The sequence below is a fragment of the Mus musculus genome, chromosome 18 (assembly GCF_000001635.26).
Source record: "Mus musculus strain C57BL/6J chromosome 18, GRCm38.p6 C57BL/6J".
NCBI classification, from domain to species: domain Eukaryota; kingdom Metazoa; phylum Chordata; class Mammalia; order Rodentia; family Muridae; genus Mus; species Mus musculus.
This window is the reverse complement of record NC_000084.6, coordinates 89,233,654-89,253,509: the sequence shown is the minus strand read 5'-3', so window position 1 is coordinate 89,253,509 and position 19,856 is coordinate 89,233,654. Positions and strand designations below refer to the sequence as shown.

The window sequence follows — 19,856 nt, the reverse complement described above, 5'->3', positions numbered from 1 at the left end:
TTTCCTGACAAATTCTCCTGAGACCTAATTTCTAACTTCACATTCTCTAATTCTACAGCCTCAACATTAGGCCCTATTTGCATCTTTAAAAGCAAAATAATACAAGTTTAAAAAGGAAATAGACCTTTCTGGCAGTTGCAGACACAAACCAAAGTTCGTAAAAATTTCCTCTGCAAACATTTCAGAAGTTCCATTTCTTTCATTGGCAATATCTAAACCTCAAATGAGAGCTGTAACATGTGAAAAGCGTCTTGAAATAAACTTTGAAAAAAATGTAAAACTTAGATGGACATTATGACTTCTAAAATGGAAATACTGATACAGTCAATGCTCAATAAATGTTCCTGAGCATATTCTAAAAGAATACTTGGCTTACTTTCACCATATATGTAAGAATATCTAAATGGATGATGTAATAAATTTTCTAATTAAAATTATTTATTATAAGCGTGATGTGAGTACACTATAATTTTAAAAGTAATTTTTCATATTTCTACTGTCCTAAAATATGTTTATTGTATACATATTTGATAAAGTGAATACATTTATAATATTCTTTAATTCCTTTTTGCTAGAATATTTAATACTTATTAATAAAAATAGCATTTATTTGTATTAAACATTATTTTAAAAGCAAAGGAATAGATAAATAAATCTCTGTATTTAATAAACAAAGGAGTAGATAAATAAGCATATGTGTTTAATATTGCCACAAACTTTCAATGGGGTTGATTTCTTTCTACTTTAATGTAAAGTACAACCAAAGATGACAAGGGTATTTGTTAGAAATCTGGACCACACAAACAAATACTGTTACTACATCACTGAATCATAGTAATTTTAAGTAATAAAAGTTTGAGATAGCCAAATGTATAAGGTTTGATAATATGGAAGGAGATTGGGATAATGTAGACAGAACATAAAGACAGAGAGAGCTGACTAAGCTCTATGGGGGTGGGGGTAAATGGTAAAAGATGGTGTCCATGGAAAGGAGAAACTAGAATGGTATGAGAGCCAAGGAAGGGAGCCTAAAACAGAAGTTGGGATTCTTTCTCTGCTAGCACTCCTCTCTTCTTGTCGAGGCCACATCAGTGCTCATTTGGAACATGTGGCTCACCAATAATCCCAGAAGGTGATAGTGTCACATCTTCTTCTACATGAAAAATCTAAAGTAGGATTAGTGCCAATGCTTCTTCAACTCTCTAAATATATAAGGACTACTTCAAACTCTATGACAAAAGCATTGCTATAATACCCAAATAAGCAAGCCACAAAGGAAGATGACTATAAGCCAATGTCTCTAATGAAGATAAATATAGATGAAAATTTCAGTAAAACACTAGCAAATTTAATAATTTATTTAATATAGAACATAAACAAGATTATATATCACAATCAAATGTGATAGGAGAATATTTCAATGTATGAACATCAATCAATATACCACTTATATATAAATATATATACATATATATATATGAACATATCAATAGACATAGAAAAGGCAATTGATAAAAGTTAATGTCTTTTCATGCTTTACAAAACCCTCTCAGCATGTTAAGCATAGAAGGAATGTAATAAAGGCCATTTAAGAAAAGCCATAGGTAACATCAGACCCTCATAGTAAGGAGCTAAAAACATTTCCGTTTACAATCAAGAACAAAAAATATGCCGTTCTCCCGTAGGGAAGGAGGAGGCCTGGTGGAGCACCCTCTCAGAAGCAACAGGGAGGAGGAATGGGATGAGGAACTATGGGAGGTAGGACTGAGAGGGGCAACAACTAGAATGTAAATAAATAAAACAATTTTTAAGAAATGCCATTTTTACCACTGAACTCAAGCTAATTCTAGAAGCCCTCACCATAGCAGGCAGGTGTGAGAGATCCAAATATGAAAAGATAAAAAAGTTTGAACATGACAATATCACATATACATAATACCCTAAGGACTGTGCTTAACCATACACACAAATACACCTCAACTGCTAAAATTAATAAATGATTTTTTAAGTTGCAATGTATACAATACACAAAGAATATCCACATTTCTCTATGCAGAATGATACAAAAAATAAATTAAGAAAATAATATAATTCATTCACAATCAAAACAAGAACAATACACAAAGATGATACACATTTTTCTATACATCATGGTACAAAAATAAATTTAAAAATAGTATCATTCATAAGATTAAAAAAAGAAATGAAGACTGGAATAAATGTAAGCTGAAGTGAAAGACATATACACAGAAAAATATGAACCTACTTCTCCGAGAATGCTATTTCACCATCCTTGCTCAAGAGGCAGAAGTAACTTTCCTTGACTATAATTGAAGATCCAGAATCGATCAGAGTGATGTTTCATTTAACCTGCCTCACTCTATACTAATTCATGGATCAGACTGTCTAGACCAACTTAGTCATCTGATTAGAATCTTCTAAATGTGTTACCCCACTATCGACTACAAATTTCACTTTGCCCAACGTGATCTATTTTCCCCTCATTCCTCAGCTCTACTTATGAATATTAATTACCTCCTATGAAACTTGGTTCTATCAAGAGGCCTCATTATAAAAGATTGGACTAGGACTGTAGCAAGCCCATCAACCAACAACAACAAACAGTTCTTTCAGTCCTGTCCCTGTACTTTCCAGTGAGCTGATGTCATTTATTTTATCCTCATTCTTTTTATGTTAAACAGGTGCAGTTTAAATGATAATAGTCGATACATCATATCTTGCTAATATTAAAAGAACGTCACATTTTGGGGGGTTGGGATCTGAAATGTTTTCTTATGACTAATTAAAATCTGAAGGATATTAGAGAACAAGTATAACTGCAGTTCTTGGCTACAAGCACACCTTTCATTCTGTCACTAGCTTCTGGCATTGAGGTTCAAAATCAGTACTCTCAATCTGTAACTATTTCCAAACACTTCCAAGAGTACACACAAACAGCACAAAGCTTCACATTTTTAGCAAAGAATTTGGTAGCAAATAATTCATGTTTCTGCCTCCTTCATCCTTTACTTAAAATATATCAAAACACACACACACACACACACACACATTTGCTGGTAATTAGACAATTAGTTAAAATTACTTAGGTGATCTTTCATTGACTCTTGTGTGAAGACAAATGTAAGTAGGCAGAAGTCATGGAAAACCCCATAAGGGCATTTTGCATTGTGTGTGTGTGTGTGTGTGTGTGAGAGAGAGAGAGAGAGAGAGAGAGAGAGAGAGAGAGAGAGAGAGAACTTGAGACCCCCTAGAAATCTCATTTGGATTCATGCGACATTGTCCTGTAAAAGAAATGGATAGGGACTAAAAGAGGATTGTAGCAGTTTATAAAACGTGTGTCAAAATCATCTTTACCCTGACAGTTGAGATGAATTAAATCCTCCTCACATCTTATACCTGTCTCTCTGCTTCAATCTCTACATTGATTTTTTTACCAAATAGCCTCAGGACTTGAGATAATAAAATCACACCAGAGAAAACACAAATCATCCTCCTTGCTTGCTGTCTAGTAGCTTTAGATTTTATCTTTACTTACAATAATTGAAAAAAAAGAATTAAGTCAAAACATACAACCAATAGTTGTCATCTCCCATCAATTATAATATTTGCTAATGGATATAAAATCTAGTTGTTATGCTTTTACTCTGTCAATTAGATGTCAAAAAACTATTTTGCAACTGTTCAAGGCTTCTGGACACTAACAATACCTGCTGTTACACTGTCAGTTTCAGCTGATGGCAGATTTTGACATTGTTTATAATTTATGTACATAGAAATTGTTTTGAAAAAAATCATGTTAGGCATATGAAGGACATTTTCAGTAATTTATAAAAGTTAAACAACAACGTATTTTAAAACCCGTTCCCTTTGCTTACTCTACCCTGTGAGATTTATCATGTTCTCAGCATTTACTAGATAAGACCTTATTTCATACATGTTTGAAAATGGCTCTATAGCATATTTCTATTTAAAGTATTGTCTTATCAAAAGGTTAATATCTGCTTTTTATTCTCTTTTTTTTTTCCTGTCCAGATCCAAAATAACTTCTGTGATGCATAAATTTTTTTGGCAAGAAGTATTTCCTCTTTGTGCCTACAGGTATAGTCAACATGTAAGATGTTAATTTGTCTCCCCAATACTAAAATATTCTATCAAGAAATCGTTCTTCAGTACTAAATGTTAAAGCCAATGTGTATCTGTCCTTCAGCTCCTGTTATTATTGAGACAAACAGAAGGGTTGATATAATCATGATCATGGCTAACACATGAAAGCCTGCTCTCCTGCAGTAACTTCTGTCCTCTTTACACAGAAACAGGGGCTGCTGTTACACAGACTCTTCACCTATTTATTCCAGTTCAAAAGGAAAGACCAGTCTGAAACTGTGAGTAGCAGCTGCAGGCTGAAAGGAATGCCTCTAAACCTTTAAGTACTGCCAAGGTAAGTGAATTTAGTGAAACTAAGGAAGAGGGCAAGAAGTAAAGGAGGAGGTATGGAGGTAGGAGAGGGAGGGAGGGAAGGAGGGAAAGAAGGTTAGTGGGTAGGAAGCCAGGGAAGGAAAGAGGGACAGAGACAGATGGAAGAATGGGGAAAAGAGGGAAAAATAAAAGAGAAAGCAGGTGAGAAGGAAAGAAAGGATTGAGAGAGGAAGGGAAGGAAGGGGCAGAACAAATAAAACTAGAAAAGCAGGAGAGAGAAGAAAGGAGTGAGGAAGGAAAGAAAGGCAGAGAGGAAGAAAAGGAGGAAAGGAGAAAGTGAGGAACATTAGAGAGAGGAACAATAAATTGAAGTAAAGTTTCTATCACTGGAACAAATAATGCTTTGCTCCTGGTCAGTGAGAAAGTTGCCTAGAGGCAGAACCAGGAAAGCCCAGGATTACCTCCTCCCTCAGTGATAGAACAGCTATATACACCTTACTCTTCATCTTTGTGTTTTCACTTACACAGATGGAAAAATATCTATTATTGATATCATCCATGAGGAGGTACAACTCTTGGTTACGTTGATGTTTACATAATTTATACTTCATTATGACAGAGGAGACAAATAATGGATACAAAAGGAAAGCAGCCTCATAGAAGAGTATTGCTCTATGCAATGGAGGTCAGCTTTGTAAATCTCAAGGTCAGCTGTCTTCTGTTCCTGATGGATACAAGGCTTCCATCTGGCAAACTAGTATTGACACACTTTCAAATGTGTACAGAAGCTCTGTCCTCTTGAGACTTAGAAACCATTATTGCAGTCTTCTATTAGTTCTGGGGACCCACAGGCAATGTAATATCCAGGCATCTCCTTCAAATCCACAAATAATTTGGAGTGAGGAATTAGGTAATGAAGATATACACTGGTAATATCCTCTGTGTGCATGTATGCAATCATGTTCATGGGTGTATGTATGTGTACACATGGGTGAATTTTAGTTTGTAAATGTTTCAGGTAAAGAAAAAAAATAGTGAAATTTTTGTCTTCAGCAATTGCCTCAGTGGATAAAGTACTTGCCACACAAGTGTGAGGATTGCTATCACACACTAAAACACAGAGTATAATAAGGTTAACCCAGCAATGGTTGAAGCAGAGACAAATAGATCCTGGGCAGACCACCCCCACAGTCTATTCAAAACTGTGAGATTTGGGTTCAGCTACAGACCCTGTCTCAAACAAAATGGTAGAGAGCAATAGAGAAAGTTTCCAGATTTCAATATTCACCTACTCATGTGTATACACGGGGTGCACAAACACTTGTGCATGGGTAAACACACACACACACACTCAATAAAAATAAAATGAAATATCTACATTAGTAAATCTATAATTGTTGATTTACTTACTAAATAAAGAAATACAACGTCCTAAAATTTAATAATGTTCAACATACTTAATTCAACCAATAAAAATATTTATAAAATTATATATGTACAAATGACTATTAGGTAAAATATTTTTGGAGTATGGATAAGGATAAATCATACTAAAGATCTTTTTAAACAGACATATAGAAATCTACTACTCTAGAAGCTTCATATATAAACATTAAATATATTGATACAAAACAGGTGTGTTGCAAATAAAAAGAATGGAGACCAATTCAAGGTCGTTGGGTTTGTATGTTTTTGTTTGTTTCTCTATTTTTGATACTAGAAACATATCCTGTCACTCACCATCAGTTATGATCAGCCTTATGACAAAGGACTTGTTTTTTCCTGTAATGGCCTCTGAGCGACATCTGTAAAGTCCTGAGTCAGCGGCCATGGCATTTGGAATGATGAGGATGCTCTTCATGCTCCCCTGGCTACAGTTGCTCCTTGTTTGTCTTAGGTACTTTGAAGTGTATCTTGTCTCTTGAGATAGGTTACAGGAAGCTAAGATGTCTACCTGATGGGGCTGGACTTTTTCCCATATGACTTGTTGCACTGGCCAAGTCCTTGGAAGCTGGCAAGTGAGTGTGACATCTTGTCCAGGTTCTGCAGACAGGTAGCTATCCGAGGGTGCTGCTATCTCAAAACTATCTGGAAAAAAAAAGAAGCAGATACTTAAGCAGGTGGTCATATGTTCACACACAGGGGAAAGCTACTCAGAAAGCCACCTGAACTGATTGGTAATGTTACCTACTGTAGATACTCCAAGAGTAAGTGGTATCTTCATTTTTGCAATTTTGTAAGGGCTTGTAGACAGAAAAAGGAAACAATATTTGACACATATCCTTTGAGTGTTATTTTGTTAACCAGATAACTAGAAACATAACTGAAACCCAGGGTACTTTATTAGCAGTGATTACACCAGGTCTGAATTTAGAAGACTGAAAATTTCAGATTATGAGGCAATAGACTAAGATGTGGGTGGCTATGAAAAGATACTACATCATTTTTTTCATTTAATTTCATTGAATTGTACAGGAATATCTGGTGCATAGGTGGAGACTCACATGTAGTATAAATTTCTGGTGCCAAAAATACTCTCCCAAATTTCTACCTCAAAGCAATAGGAAAATATAATAGATCTTCTCCCCTTGTGATATCTCACAAGTGTAGACCTTATACTGTCAGAGGCTCCGATAGCTTGTGCAGCAAATGCTCAAATATTCTTATGTCTAAAATTGCACTCCATGTTAACCTCTAGTGCTATGAACATGATAGATGTAATGAATGTGAACAAAATCATTTAGGGGCCTTCCATCATTTTTAGTTCTGAGACCAGAAATCTTTTGAACTTAATGTAGTACTAAAACTCATATTATTACTTCTCAGATCAGGAAACCCAGAGCCTTAAAATGTAAACTAAATACCTGCCTCATTCATCTTTATTGACACAAATCAAGGACAATGATTTGTTATTCAAAAAGAAAAGAAGGCTGAGTAGCCATTATGTCACAAAGCTTTTGGGCAGGTAAGAGAAAAAACTAGAAGAGCTACTTATTTGTATCAGATATGCTCAAAGGTGTTGAGGAACCAGTGCTTGGGTTTGTAAAACAACAATCAATAGGAAAAGGAAGACTGGGAGGGGAGTGGGACAGGAGGAGGGAGAAATGGAGGGAGGGCAATGGAAAATGAGAAATGGCACATTTGTAAAGGAGTACAAGTCTAAAGTACAATAATATGTTCTCTTCATATTTGATTAGGACCTTATATCTCCTCCTACCAAACACTAGCTGCAACAGTGGTTTCTGACATAAAAATCTTGCAACAGAAAAGCCACAGCTCTCTAGTGTTTCAGTGTGTGACCATGAGAGTGTTTAGCAGAAGTAACACTTTGCCCACATAAGAGGCATACAGAAAATGTTTCATCTCTAAGCTATAAACCAACATAACAGAGGGGGGAGGGAAGAAACTGCATAAGTAGAAAATAATAAGAAATCTCCTATAAAGAACAGAAGGGAGAAACTAACATGAAGGTGAGAGAACGTTACTAGAGAAGAAACTATGGGAAATGGAAGGAAAATGCTAAATAAGATACTAGCAGTTTGTAATAAAACATCTTCTATTTGCAAGTAGCTGTGGCCTTCAGGAACAGACAGGTTAAAGCCGTGGCTACAGGTTTCAGTGTTTGTCTTCAGGACTCACATTCACTACTGCTTTTCTTCACTCACTCTGAATGGTTCTCTACTCTCTCATCTCATAAGCTGTCTTCAGGTTGTTCTCACCCTGACCTCCTCTTAGGAACAGCTCCATGCACGTACTTGTCAATTCAGGCATAAAGTGCTGGGTTCCACTTAGGAAAATTACCTACATTTATATGAAGGACAAATTCTTGAAGCACTGAGGAAAATCTCTACCCATGAACATCCAGACCTAAATGACGGAATGAGTTTTAGAGGCAGACATTCCCCTCTTCCCCAAACAGATCCTGGTCAAGCTTCATGCTGACGGGAGTTGACTGTTTGGTCTGAGATGAAAACTAAGTCCCACTTGAACACTTCTGGATGCAATGCTCATCCAAGTGGAAGGTTGTCCAAAGTGACACTAAAAATGACAGCCAAGAAGAGCTGACATAAACAAGAGGGCCCACCATCCTGACACACTACAAAGTCAGAGGTGAATAGATTTAAATCAGAGACAAAACTGTCATAGTTCATGGGGGAGGTGGAATCTGATTTAAATTGAATCCCAAAATAAAAATAACAATAATAGTAGAAACACACTGATATCATATTGATAATTCATCTATGTCCTAGTTTATAAAATGAACATAAAATACTGCTGTCTGTGTAACTTTGATTGATATTCTTGACTTTACAAGTGACTATTCTATCATAATTATAGACCATCAATTTAATTTAAGCATTAGTTTGTGCTTTATTTTCTTTTCCAAATATTGCCCCACCTCTAGAGAACAAATTATTGGTGGGTACACTTATACTTCATGTTCATCTCACATCCCCAGGCACTGACTGTCATCATCAGTATCTCTACAGGCCTATAATTCAGTCTCCAGTTGGACAGGTCTTCAACATCACCCAAAGACATTATGGTGTGTTTCTTGCAAAATGGTACATTCCCTCCAGGGGGAGGCCCAGGAGGCCTGGGATTATAAAGGCAGTGAACAACTACATCAGCAGAGAGCTCTGGTGTTAGTGCTTGCATGTGCTGTCAGGGTATTTGGGTGCTGAGGTGCTCTTTGGGTGATGAGGCTTCGAGTCATCCCTGTTCCTGTAAATGACCCCTCACCCATATTCTGTTAATTGCCTCAATAAAATATCATTGCTTCACCATGTTTGATGTAGGTCCATCATGAGAGTCCTATCTGGGGTGAGTAGATATGTATGTATGCCGTATCTTCCAGGAACAGACTGTTATGTAACCCATCGACATCACAGAGCTCTGGGTCTCTTCACACCAACTTCTCCAGTCAAACCTTTGTGCAGGCCTACTCTGCCTCGGACCCCAAGATCCACCCTTGCCAGAAATGAAAGAGGAAAATCAATATTACTTTTAATAGAAAATCAATTTGCATTCCACATTGTAGTCAGAATAATATGCCATTGTGTTGTTTTGGATAGTATTGACTTCTGCAATAATTCTCATATTAAGAAATATAAAGCTAGAGAAAGCACCCAAGGAGCTGAAGGGATCTGCGACCCTATAGGTGGAACAACAATATGAACTAACCAGTACCCCCAGAGCTCGTGTCTCTAGCTGCATATGTAGCAGAAGATGGCCTAGTTGGCCATCACTGGGAAGAGAGGTCCCTTGGTATTGCAAACTTTATATGCCCCAGTACAGAGGAACACCAGGGCCAAGAAGTGGGAGTGGGTGGGTAGGGGAGCAGGGTGGGGGGAAGGGTATAGGGAACTTTCAGGATAGCATTTGAAATGTATATAAGGAAAATATCTAATAAAAAATAAAAATAAATATATTTAAATAACATTTTATGCCAAAATAAATAGTGTTCTACACAAAGATAAGATACATCCACAAATTCATGAGAAAACAGTCATGAAAAAGCTCTGTCAGAGCAACTAGGTTTTACTCTAAACAAGAATTTTACAAAGCTATAAAGAACTGAGAAATGTATTAAATGACACTTTGGTAAGGTAGTGCATTGGACTACCCAAACTCAAACTTATGGCAACAATACCAAAATAGTTAATAAATATAATTAATAAATAAATAAATAAACAAATAAACAAATAAATAAATAAGAAGAGGAGCTTACACATTTCAAGAGACAAAATATCTCTAACATAGAATTAAAAGCAGAATGTTGATACAACTGGAGACATGTAAAATAAATAAAAGTTATTAAGAGTATGAGAAGTATTAAACAGTAATATTGTGGCCATTCTTGGTAGTTAGGTAAGCTTAAAAAAGACACATAGGAATTTATCTTACTGTTGTTTCTGAAATGACTAATGTAATATCATGCTTTTCTGACTCCATCTTGTGTTTGCTTAGACAATTCTCGATGCTACACCCTTCTTCCCATAGCAGTCATGGCTGCCTGGGCAACACATTTGAGATTTTCATGGTTTTAACCAAGGTCCAAATGTATTAACCCAAATAATTAAAGTAAACTAAAATAACTAGGAAAAATATAAGTTAAATAAAATTGGCATACTATGTCTAAAATAATTACTATTCTCTGCCAGAAATGAACATTTCAAGGTTACTCTGAACCTCATTTAACTTTGGTGTAAAGTATGTGCTTTGTAGTTTTTGTCTTTAAAAACTTTGTACCCCTGCGATTGGATGCCAAGAGATTTTTTTCAGAGACACATGCCCACTCGTAGTCTGGCCATTAATAAAAAGGACTTAAAACTTCTAATTGGTTTAATCAATGCACTTGTCAATAACTATCCTACATGGCTCATTTCGTTTCTAATGAAGTTTTCTTAAAAGTCTAAAATTATTTGGTCTAGATCAAATTATTTGTTTAGAAAGCCAGACAACAAAGTTAAAGGAAAACACTTGTTTTGTAAGGCCTGTAACATATACCCAGGCTCTAATCAGGCAAGAAAATAATGAGGTTGTTTCTCAAACGGGGGCATTCTAACTTCCCAAAACACTGAGCTTGTAGCTGACAGAATGCAAGTCAAATTTCACTTTATTCTTAGGCCCATGTATTTTACATGCCAGAATATTTCCACTTGTAAGAGTCTCCAACCTCTGTTTCTAACTGAACCCCTTCCACTCATCTCTGAGTGGAAATTTCTGCCTCCTGAGAGCCAGCTTGGACCCTGTAAGATACTATCCAATGGCCCAATTGCTATTTTTTCTTCCCCATTCATTGAAATTTCTGGAAAGTCCCTGTGTTCTCATGTTTCATGAATACTCCATGCTAACTAGCCTCCATTTCCACCATTCTACTAATACTTCAAATGTCACCTGTGTTCTTGGCCCTAAACATTAGAGGTCTAGCCTTCTGTAAATTCCCACTCTACCTACCTGGCATCTATGTCTTATTGCTTCCTTTCTTTACTCTCTGACCTTCCTCCTATCTCCTCCAGAATTTGCTCCTCCTTCTCAACTATTCCTCTCTGACTGTCCACCCTCATTTCTCCACCACCTCTTGTGCACATGAGGTATAAATCAACAGCTCCCATTTGCCCAGATGTCTCCATACATTTTCAAAGCACAAGACAATAACTTGTTCTTCAGATGTTTAAAATAGACTAACTGTTAAACAGCCCAAAATTGCCCCAAGCCATCTGTAGTAGCTATTATTATGCCAGCTAATTAGAAATGTTAACGCTAGTGTCTTTGTGTCTTCCCAACCCTGCCTAGTTCGTGAAGATGCACAGTGGTACTCTTTTCTAAAAACCAAATATTGACTGCACGATGACTAAGGAAGTGCCCTACAGTGACCTGAGATATAGTTCTCTGAGACATGCAGACACAATAAATACACTCACTAATTTCCAATTATAAGTAGGGCACAGGAAGTAGAAATGAGGGTCCAGAAAGGTGAAAAGAAATGTTTCTGAAATTCAGAGAACAGGCAGTGTGGGAGGATGCAACAAGGGCAGAGGAAGAAGGCCAGACCCCAAAGACTAAATTTCCCTCAAAGTAGCTTTACCTCCCTCACTCTTCCTGTGACAAAGGGCTGAAAAAAGTGAGTTGTGGCAGACCCCTAACTGAAGTTTAGCAACTTCAAGCAGAACAAGAACAAACAGGAACCTGTAATTTACAACTTGCCGGTATTCACAGAGCTAGAGCAGGCCAACTCCCAACTGCTGCTGTAAAAACACTTCAGTGTGTTCCTTTCAAATGTGGAAGACGACAAGTAGGTTGGACACCCTTTCCTTAAAATGTTCCAGTGTTCCACAATGACTAAGTTAGGGGGTGAGTTGAATGTGTTCCAACAAATCATATGGCAAAGTTCTTTTATTTTTGTTTTTTGTTTTCCATTAATTTTTTCATTCAGTTTACATCCAGAGTGCAGTCTCCCCCTCTTCCCTGTCTCCTTTCACATAGCCTTTCCTCCACACCCCCATTCCCTTCTCCATGAGATGGGAGAACCACCACCACCCCCCATATCATCCCAGTCTGGCACATCAAGTCACTGCAGGACTAATTGAAGTTCTTACCTAGTCTTCACCAGCAAATAAAGTAGTTTAGAATGGAGGTCATTGTAGATGAAATTAGTTAAGATGAAGTCATGCTACAGTAGGTCAACGTTTATCCAGTATAACTGGTTTCTTTACATTATAAAGAGGAAAAACTCAGACACCAATATGCAGAGGGAGAATTCCACCCGTAGGATGAAGGCAGAGACTGGGAGGTTTGGGGAAGGCTTGCCACAGCTGTGATAGGAACCTGCCTGCTGGCATTGGTACCACACACTTCCAGCTCTTCGTCCATCCCATGATGCTTTCCTGTTGGACAAGCCACACTGACTGTATCACTTGTCACTGTTGCTGCATCAGTAACCCAGAACTACCTTTGGGCAATAGGAGCTTCACCAGCCTAGCCTGAAGCAGCCAGGGTGTTGTTCAGAAGAGCAAAAGTCTCATAGCTCCACCATGAAATATCATTTGCCATCATCCATTTGAAGTGCAGGTGAAAGGTAAAGAAAACTAGCAACATTTTAAAAACATGAGCTAAAAGATTGCTTGACTGAAAAGCAGTAAGAAAGTGAGTTACCATCAGAGATAAAACACAGCTTCACAAAGCCTTCCCAAAGGCAGGACAGACAGGGACAGATGTCTAAATTTTTAAAAAGAGATCAGCCTGGGATGATAAAGCAGGGGCTCCACCCAGAAATCACAAAAAAGGGAAGATTTACAGTAGGTCCCAAATGGGCTGCAACTGTTCAAGCCCCAGACAGAAAAAAACGCTTGCCACATGGCTTGGCAGATCTGATTCACATCACTCGGGATTCTAAGCAGTGATCCAGGTTGCAGGCCCAGCCCTTGATATCCAAGGTGCTCCTCAAGCAGCTTTCAGGAATTCTTGAGTCTAGATAACCTTTGTGTGAGGGTAACCTGCACTCAGATTGTAATTGTAACTCCCAGTCTCTCACCATGCTACGTGGAAGTGATACAATTTATTAAATCAGTAATACAAAGTTTTTTTCGAGCACAAGAAGTTGTTCAACTCTTCAACAGTTCTGCATTATTTTCTTCCAGCAAGGGGGAAAAAAAAGCACTGAACAAGAGTTTTAAGTACTAGCAAGATTTTATCGAAAGGACCCAGATGTAGCTGTCTCTTGTGAGACTATGGTGGGGCCTAGCAAACACAGAAGTGGATGCTCACAGTCACCTAATGGATGGATCACAGGGCTCCCAATGGAGGAGCTAGAGAAAGTACCCAAGGAGCTAAAGGAATCTGCAACCCTATAGGTGGAACAACATTATGAACTAACCAGTACCCCGGAGCTCTTGACTCTAGCTGCACATGTATCAAAAGATGGCCTAGTTGGCCATCACTGGAAAGAGAGGCCCATTGGACTTGCAAACTTTATATGCCCCAGTACAGGGGAACGCCAGGGCCAAAAAGGGGGAGTGGGTGGGTAGGGGAGTGGGGGTGGGTGGGTATGGGGGACTTTTGGTATAGCATTGGAAATGTAAATGAGCTAAATACCTAATAAAAAATTTTAAAAAAAAAGAGTTTTAAGTAGTGTATTATTTCAGAGGACTTTTAAAACAGAAAGATATTACAGTCCGAGAGCTTCCAGTTTTTCTACTAAAATGTTACCAAGAATCTCCCACATTTAGAAATCAGATGTTGACATTTTTAACGGAAAAAAAAATGTATCAGGAGCTTAATTCTCTCTTTAATCATCTCCCAGGGCAGAGCAGAAACAGAAATGCACTAAGCATTTTATCTCATATACTTAAAAACATATGTGTGCAGGTCTAAAAAAAATTTCAGCAGCATCAAATCCCTCCTCTCAGATTTCAGAGGAGGCTGAGGAGTGGGGAAGACAGAGGGAAGACAGATGATACCAAGAGAGCAAGGCCCCCTAATAAACTGAGCAAAGTCCATGTGAACTCACAGAGACTGAAGCAGCAGTCACAGGGCCTGCACCAGGTCCTCTGCGACGTAAATGAGCGGGTCTTTGAGTCTTGTGCTTTCAGTTGGGGCTTTTTGATTTTTTTCGTTGGCCTGGCTTGTCCAACTTTGATATGGTGGTTTTCACTTTATCTCATCATGTTTTATTTTGTTGTGTTTTGTTTTTATCTCTTAGAAACCTGTTCTTTTCTAATGAGAGAAAGAAAGGGAGTGGAGCCAAAAGTGAAAGGAGGTAGGGAACAACTGGGAGGATTAAAAAGAGGCAAAATTGTATTCAGATTATATTGTATGAGAAAAGAATCTATGGCTAATAAAAGGGAGAAACACATATGTGTGGCATGTGAACATATTCACATGTGTGTACAGGTATGCCTATATGTATGTGTCCATGTGTGTAAAGAACAGAAGTAAACATCTGATGCCTTCATTGATCATCATAACTTTTTTAGATACAATTGCTAGCTGAACACAGAGTTTGATGATTCAGCTAGACTGGATAACCAACAAACCTCTCCATAGCTAGGATTACAGATACACATCTCATTTGGCCTTTAAACATGGCTTCCACACAAACACTTTACTGGCAAACCCATCTCCCCAGATGCCATTTGCAGTGAATTTTAAAGTAATGCAATAAGCAGTGAACAATTTCTTACTTATATACCAGCATTAAATGCATGGCATATAGTAACATACTGAGTCTCTGCAGAGAAGCCACCTGGCTAATAAATGGTAGAATCTGCCTCACCCTGGTAGGAGGGTGTGAAGCCACATTGAACCACAGAATCTGCTCTAGTTCCTATATCACAATGAAGGCTTGCAGAGATAGCTGAAGTTTTCTTACTTCCCTTCATGGAGGCTGAATTTCACAGAAACAAACAGGACCCAAGATAGCCTTAGATCCTAAATATCTTATTTTCTGATGCTTTAAATGCTACAATTAGAAATCAGCTTCTGTCCTTATCCTTATTAAAATGCATATAACAGTTTCGATTCCTAACAGGCACCAACACAGTGTGAAATTTCCCATTAGATTGTTTTTCAAGAAGTAAAGAAGCAAATTCCCACAAAGAAACCAGAACAGACTTAGTGTAGCAAAAGAGAGTGGCAAAGTCAGGAGCCAGCCTTGTTCCACTGATGTTACCATGGATGTGTGCATGGAAGTGGTCAACTGTAAGTGCACTGCAGGTACTGTGGGACTCATGCAGGAGGAAGGGATAGAAGTAGCATGTGATAGAATCATGCTGTTCCTTCTTTGCCCCTTCCTTCTTTCTTTCCCTTTCCCTCCCTCCCACTTTTCTCCTTTCCTTTCCTATTCTTTCCTCCATTCCTCCTTCCTTTGTCCCCTCACCCACATTCATTAAGCAAAGAGAGAACACTAGAACCAGTTATCCTTAGGGATTTGCCATAGAGACTTGAATATCTATAGGGACTCTTTTGAGTTCTGTTATGTGTCTACCTACTGACAATGGGCTCATCAAGTCTGGAAAAGGTTCAAAGATATTTTTGCTAGGAAAAAAAAAAAAACTCTGCTTAAGGCTTCAGAATCAAAATATGCAATTTTCCCATGTTTACTGCATTTACAGCAAGTAAATTTTCTTTCTTTTCCAAGTTTAATTTTCTATCATTTTCCACATCTATCTGTGATACTGTTTCATTATCTAACATATTATATTCAATTTTATAATCCCATGTGATTTTCCAGGAATGCTAAGTGGCATTTCTGACTCATGACATTTGAGTAATTTGACAAAGAAGCAATTGATGTATTAAAAATCCGAAGAGAAGAAAAAACATATGCACTTCCTCAAGATGAAATAAATACGTTTACATAGATGTGGACTTATATGCTTCAACTTCTATACACAAATGCTTTAATCAAACTTGACAATAAGGTTGATTTTAAAATCAAGATTTAGGCACACTCATTTTAAGATTGAGCCATTTTTATCAACATGACTCCTCTAGTTTTTCTCTGAAATGGAAAGTCATTGCTTAAAAATTTTATGGGGAAAAATGTTCTATGAAATAAAATCATTTCCTCTTAGATAAGATAATGAAAGTGCCTCTACTCAACCCATAATTGCATATCTTCAGCAAGTGCCACCAACAGTATTCAAAGAAAACCCTGTTACAAATGACCCATACAACATTCCCCTGAATAATTGAAATTTGAGTTCATTTACTCAGCTATAGTTGATCATAATTAAAAGTGAGGATTTCTGGAGTGTTTTTACATTTGTATTCTATGAAGGGGGCAAAGGCAATGACAACTCTAACACCAAACTTTGCATTTGTTTCATAGTCAATAATATCTGAAAAATCAGAACTCTATATTGGGCAAAAAGTCCTATATCACTGGGAATCTCATTAATTTAGAAAAGATACCAGGCTTGAAATGAACAGTCTGAAGACTGTAAAATTGCTCCATGTACATCCCCATGGGATCCCTTCACCCTTGTCAGGGTCCCAAGCTTCTTAGTCCTCTCTTCCATGGGTAGATCCCTCTGGGATAATTGACACCCAGAGTCCCTATCTGCTCGTTTATGAGGAGAGGGTGGGGAACTGCCTTTGACACCCTCAGGACTCTGTGATAGACAATGTTGAAGTTCATTTCCCTGAACCTTGTTCATGGGTCATTGGTCTGTATCCTTGGTCTGGATTCGCTGGAGGACTTTCCTAGAAATACTGTAATCTGACTGGTCACATTTATCGTCCTCTCTAGCACTGCTTCTGGAAGGATTCTGAAGGTCCTTGCAGTACTGGGACTTTATGAAACTTTTTCAGCATTAGGATTATACCATCCTGTCTCCACAAGAGATAGCACAAGGCCTCCAAGCATCCTCATAGAGACATAGCTTGAGTAAATTAAAAACTTCCTCTTTGACTCAGTCAACCCCTAATGGCTTCCAAAGTCTGGCTAACCATCCTTCTCTTGAAGAAACTATTCTGAGGAGTTATGTAGTCAGAATCCTAGAAACTTTATTTTCTTTTCGTACTTTTCTATAAATGTGTAAAAATAAATTACTGTGCTTGCAAGAGATAAACTGATACCCACTTCTGTGTGCATCTTGCTTTTCTCAATGATGCTGGACTCAAAGAGTGACAAAAGTGGTTTCAGAAATATTTGTTTGTTGCTGGTTTCTCTATTCTGACTCAAATGTTTTCTAAGTAGATGTATCATGTATTGCACTTATTTTAATCTCAGAAGGAGCCTTACTTTAAATGTTACAGTTACATGATGGTCAAAAACAAAGTGCTAAGAACATTCACTTCATCTGGGGAGCTAAAAAACAATATCAGAGAAAGTTGAAAAGCAGGATAGAAGTGTGATACAGTTTAAAAGCCTTTCGCTTTGTTTTCTATGGGACCATACAAATAGTTGCCCAAGTGGACTCTAAAATTCTAACTGTCCTTTGGTCCCCATGGATTCTTATACCATGAAGGTGAAGCCTGGGTTTGATTATATTCCATCTCTATTTAAAAGGCTCTGCATTCCCCTTTGTACCCAAGCTCAAAGAAGATTGTATGCTTTCACTCTTGCCCTTGTTTAATGTCTCACTTCCTAGAATCTACAGTGGGCATTAGTTTCCCCCAAAACTGCATTTACTTTAATGTCCCTGCAGCCCTATATTCTTAAATGCTGTTTCCCTACTCTTTATACCGTTTTCCAAAAGCACGGTTTAACTTTGATACTTTGTACCTGCTGTATTCTATCTGCTATCTTTCCTCCTGCACTAGGAAGCTGTTGAGTCCTCAAAGGAACCGTACCTGGGAAATGTGTAATCTTAATTCACTGCCAATCACATTAGTTTGCCTGATAAATTTTATGGAGAATGGGTCATAAACCATCTCTCAAAATGTTCTAAGTCTAATATACAAAACCAGGTCCTACACAAATTGTGGTTTTTTGTTTTTGTTGTTTCCAGATTTACAAAAAGAAATACATCCAAGAGTTATTCTTCCTGGTACTATAAGCACACAGCAGCCAGGACTTTATAATTTTGATGCTGTTGTAATGAAAGGTTCCCAATACTATTCAAATGACAGTGTTTCTCAAAAACATTTAAAGAAAGAAATGGTGCAGTTGTTTAGTTCAAACTATAATGCAGTTAAATATCACAATATTGAAAATTAGAGTGAGCACAGATATTAAAGGAGGTAATTATAGCCATCAGATCTGCCTGGAAATGCAAATAGTTAGGAAAGAAAATCCAGAAATAGGGGAAACAAAGAATATCCGTGTTGCATATATACTATAAAGGGCATTTAAAATGCAATTGTCAACTATAAAAATATTTTTGTAATGGGAAATTAGGTAAGCAGTAGAACATATGGAAACAAATCTTTATCAGCATTCCATATGTACCCTGTCTTCATCACAGGACTGCCTACGCATTAACCCAGGAAACATAATTTTCACAAACATATGCACGTGAATATGGTTATCAAGCATTGTTTGAAACAGATAGTAGTGAAAATAGTTTAAAAGACCAGCAATATATTGAAATCAAATAGGTTATAAAAAAGACTGAGGATATTTATCATATAAAATACAGGAAATATTTTCAATGATATCTACACTTAGTACTAACAGTCCAAACATACATATGCCTATGAATAAGAATTAAATAGGAAATGGATGGTAAAATAGAAGGAATTTTAAATTTTTACTTTGTTTTTAAACACACTCTTTTGTGTATATTCACATAAACATACAGAGAGAGAAAGAGAGAGAGAGAGAGAGAGAGAGAGAGTAAATATGCTATTAAAGAAACTTTGCCCACCAAAGCAAATCTTTTAATCTTATGTTGCGATTATGTACTTGTTGCTCAACTGAATACCACAGACTTTGTTTCCTTGTGTTTGCTCAAATTGTCTCTCATATTTCACCATTTCAACATAAAATGGGAAGGCTATCTTAGAATCACAAGAGGCCCCAGCATCATCAAAGCAGTCATAAAGTAAGTGACTGGCTTCTTTTCTGTGGTGCTCATTTTGTCCATCCTGCTTGTTTGTTTATGTTAGTGTGCCTCTTCTTTTCTTAGTCCAGAAAAGGGTAAGTAGAATACTTTACATTCTGAGACCAAGATTTAAACTACAAATTCTTTTAAGTTTTTGGATACAAAATTACTCCCCACTTAAGGTGTCAACATGTCACCCCTCTTATCAAGGTTGCAGTTTTCACACTTGAACAAGGAACCTAATTCTTACAGAAAGTGTGATAACAATCTAACCTTTGGTTTGACCTAATTGTGGTCTTGCTTTCTTGAGCACCACCATGCAATGATTAAATATTCTGTTGCATTTTAACACAGCCATCCAATGAAGTACATATTATGACAGCATTTTATAGATTTTGAAACTCAGACAAGATGAGTAAGAACAGA

General features: G+C 37.3%; 1 protein-coding gene across 7 annotated transcripts in view; it reads right to left on the bottom strand.

Annotated features, from left to right (window-relative positions):
- Cd226 (CD226 antigen) overlaps positions 1 to 19,856 on the bottom strand; it is a 95,279-nt gene that overhangs the window by 18,723 nt on the left and 56,700 nt on the right. For all 7 annotated transcript variants that reach the window (XM_006526463.1, XM_006526461.1, XM_017317894.1 and 4 more), the window contains one exon: positions 6,178 to 6,525. In XM_006526463.1, the coding sequence (XP_006526526.1) occupies positions 6,178 to 6,525 (348 nt within the window). The remainder of the gene's footprint in view (positions 1 to 6,177; positions 6,526 to 19,856) is intronic.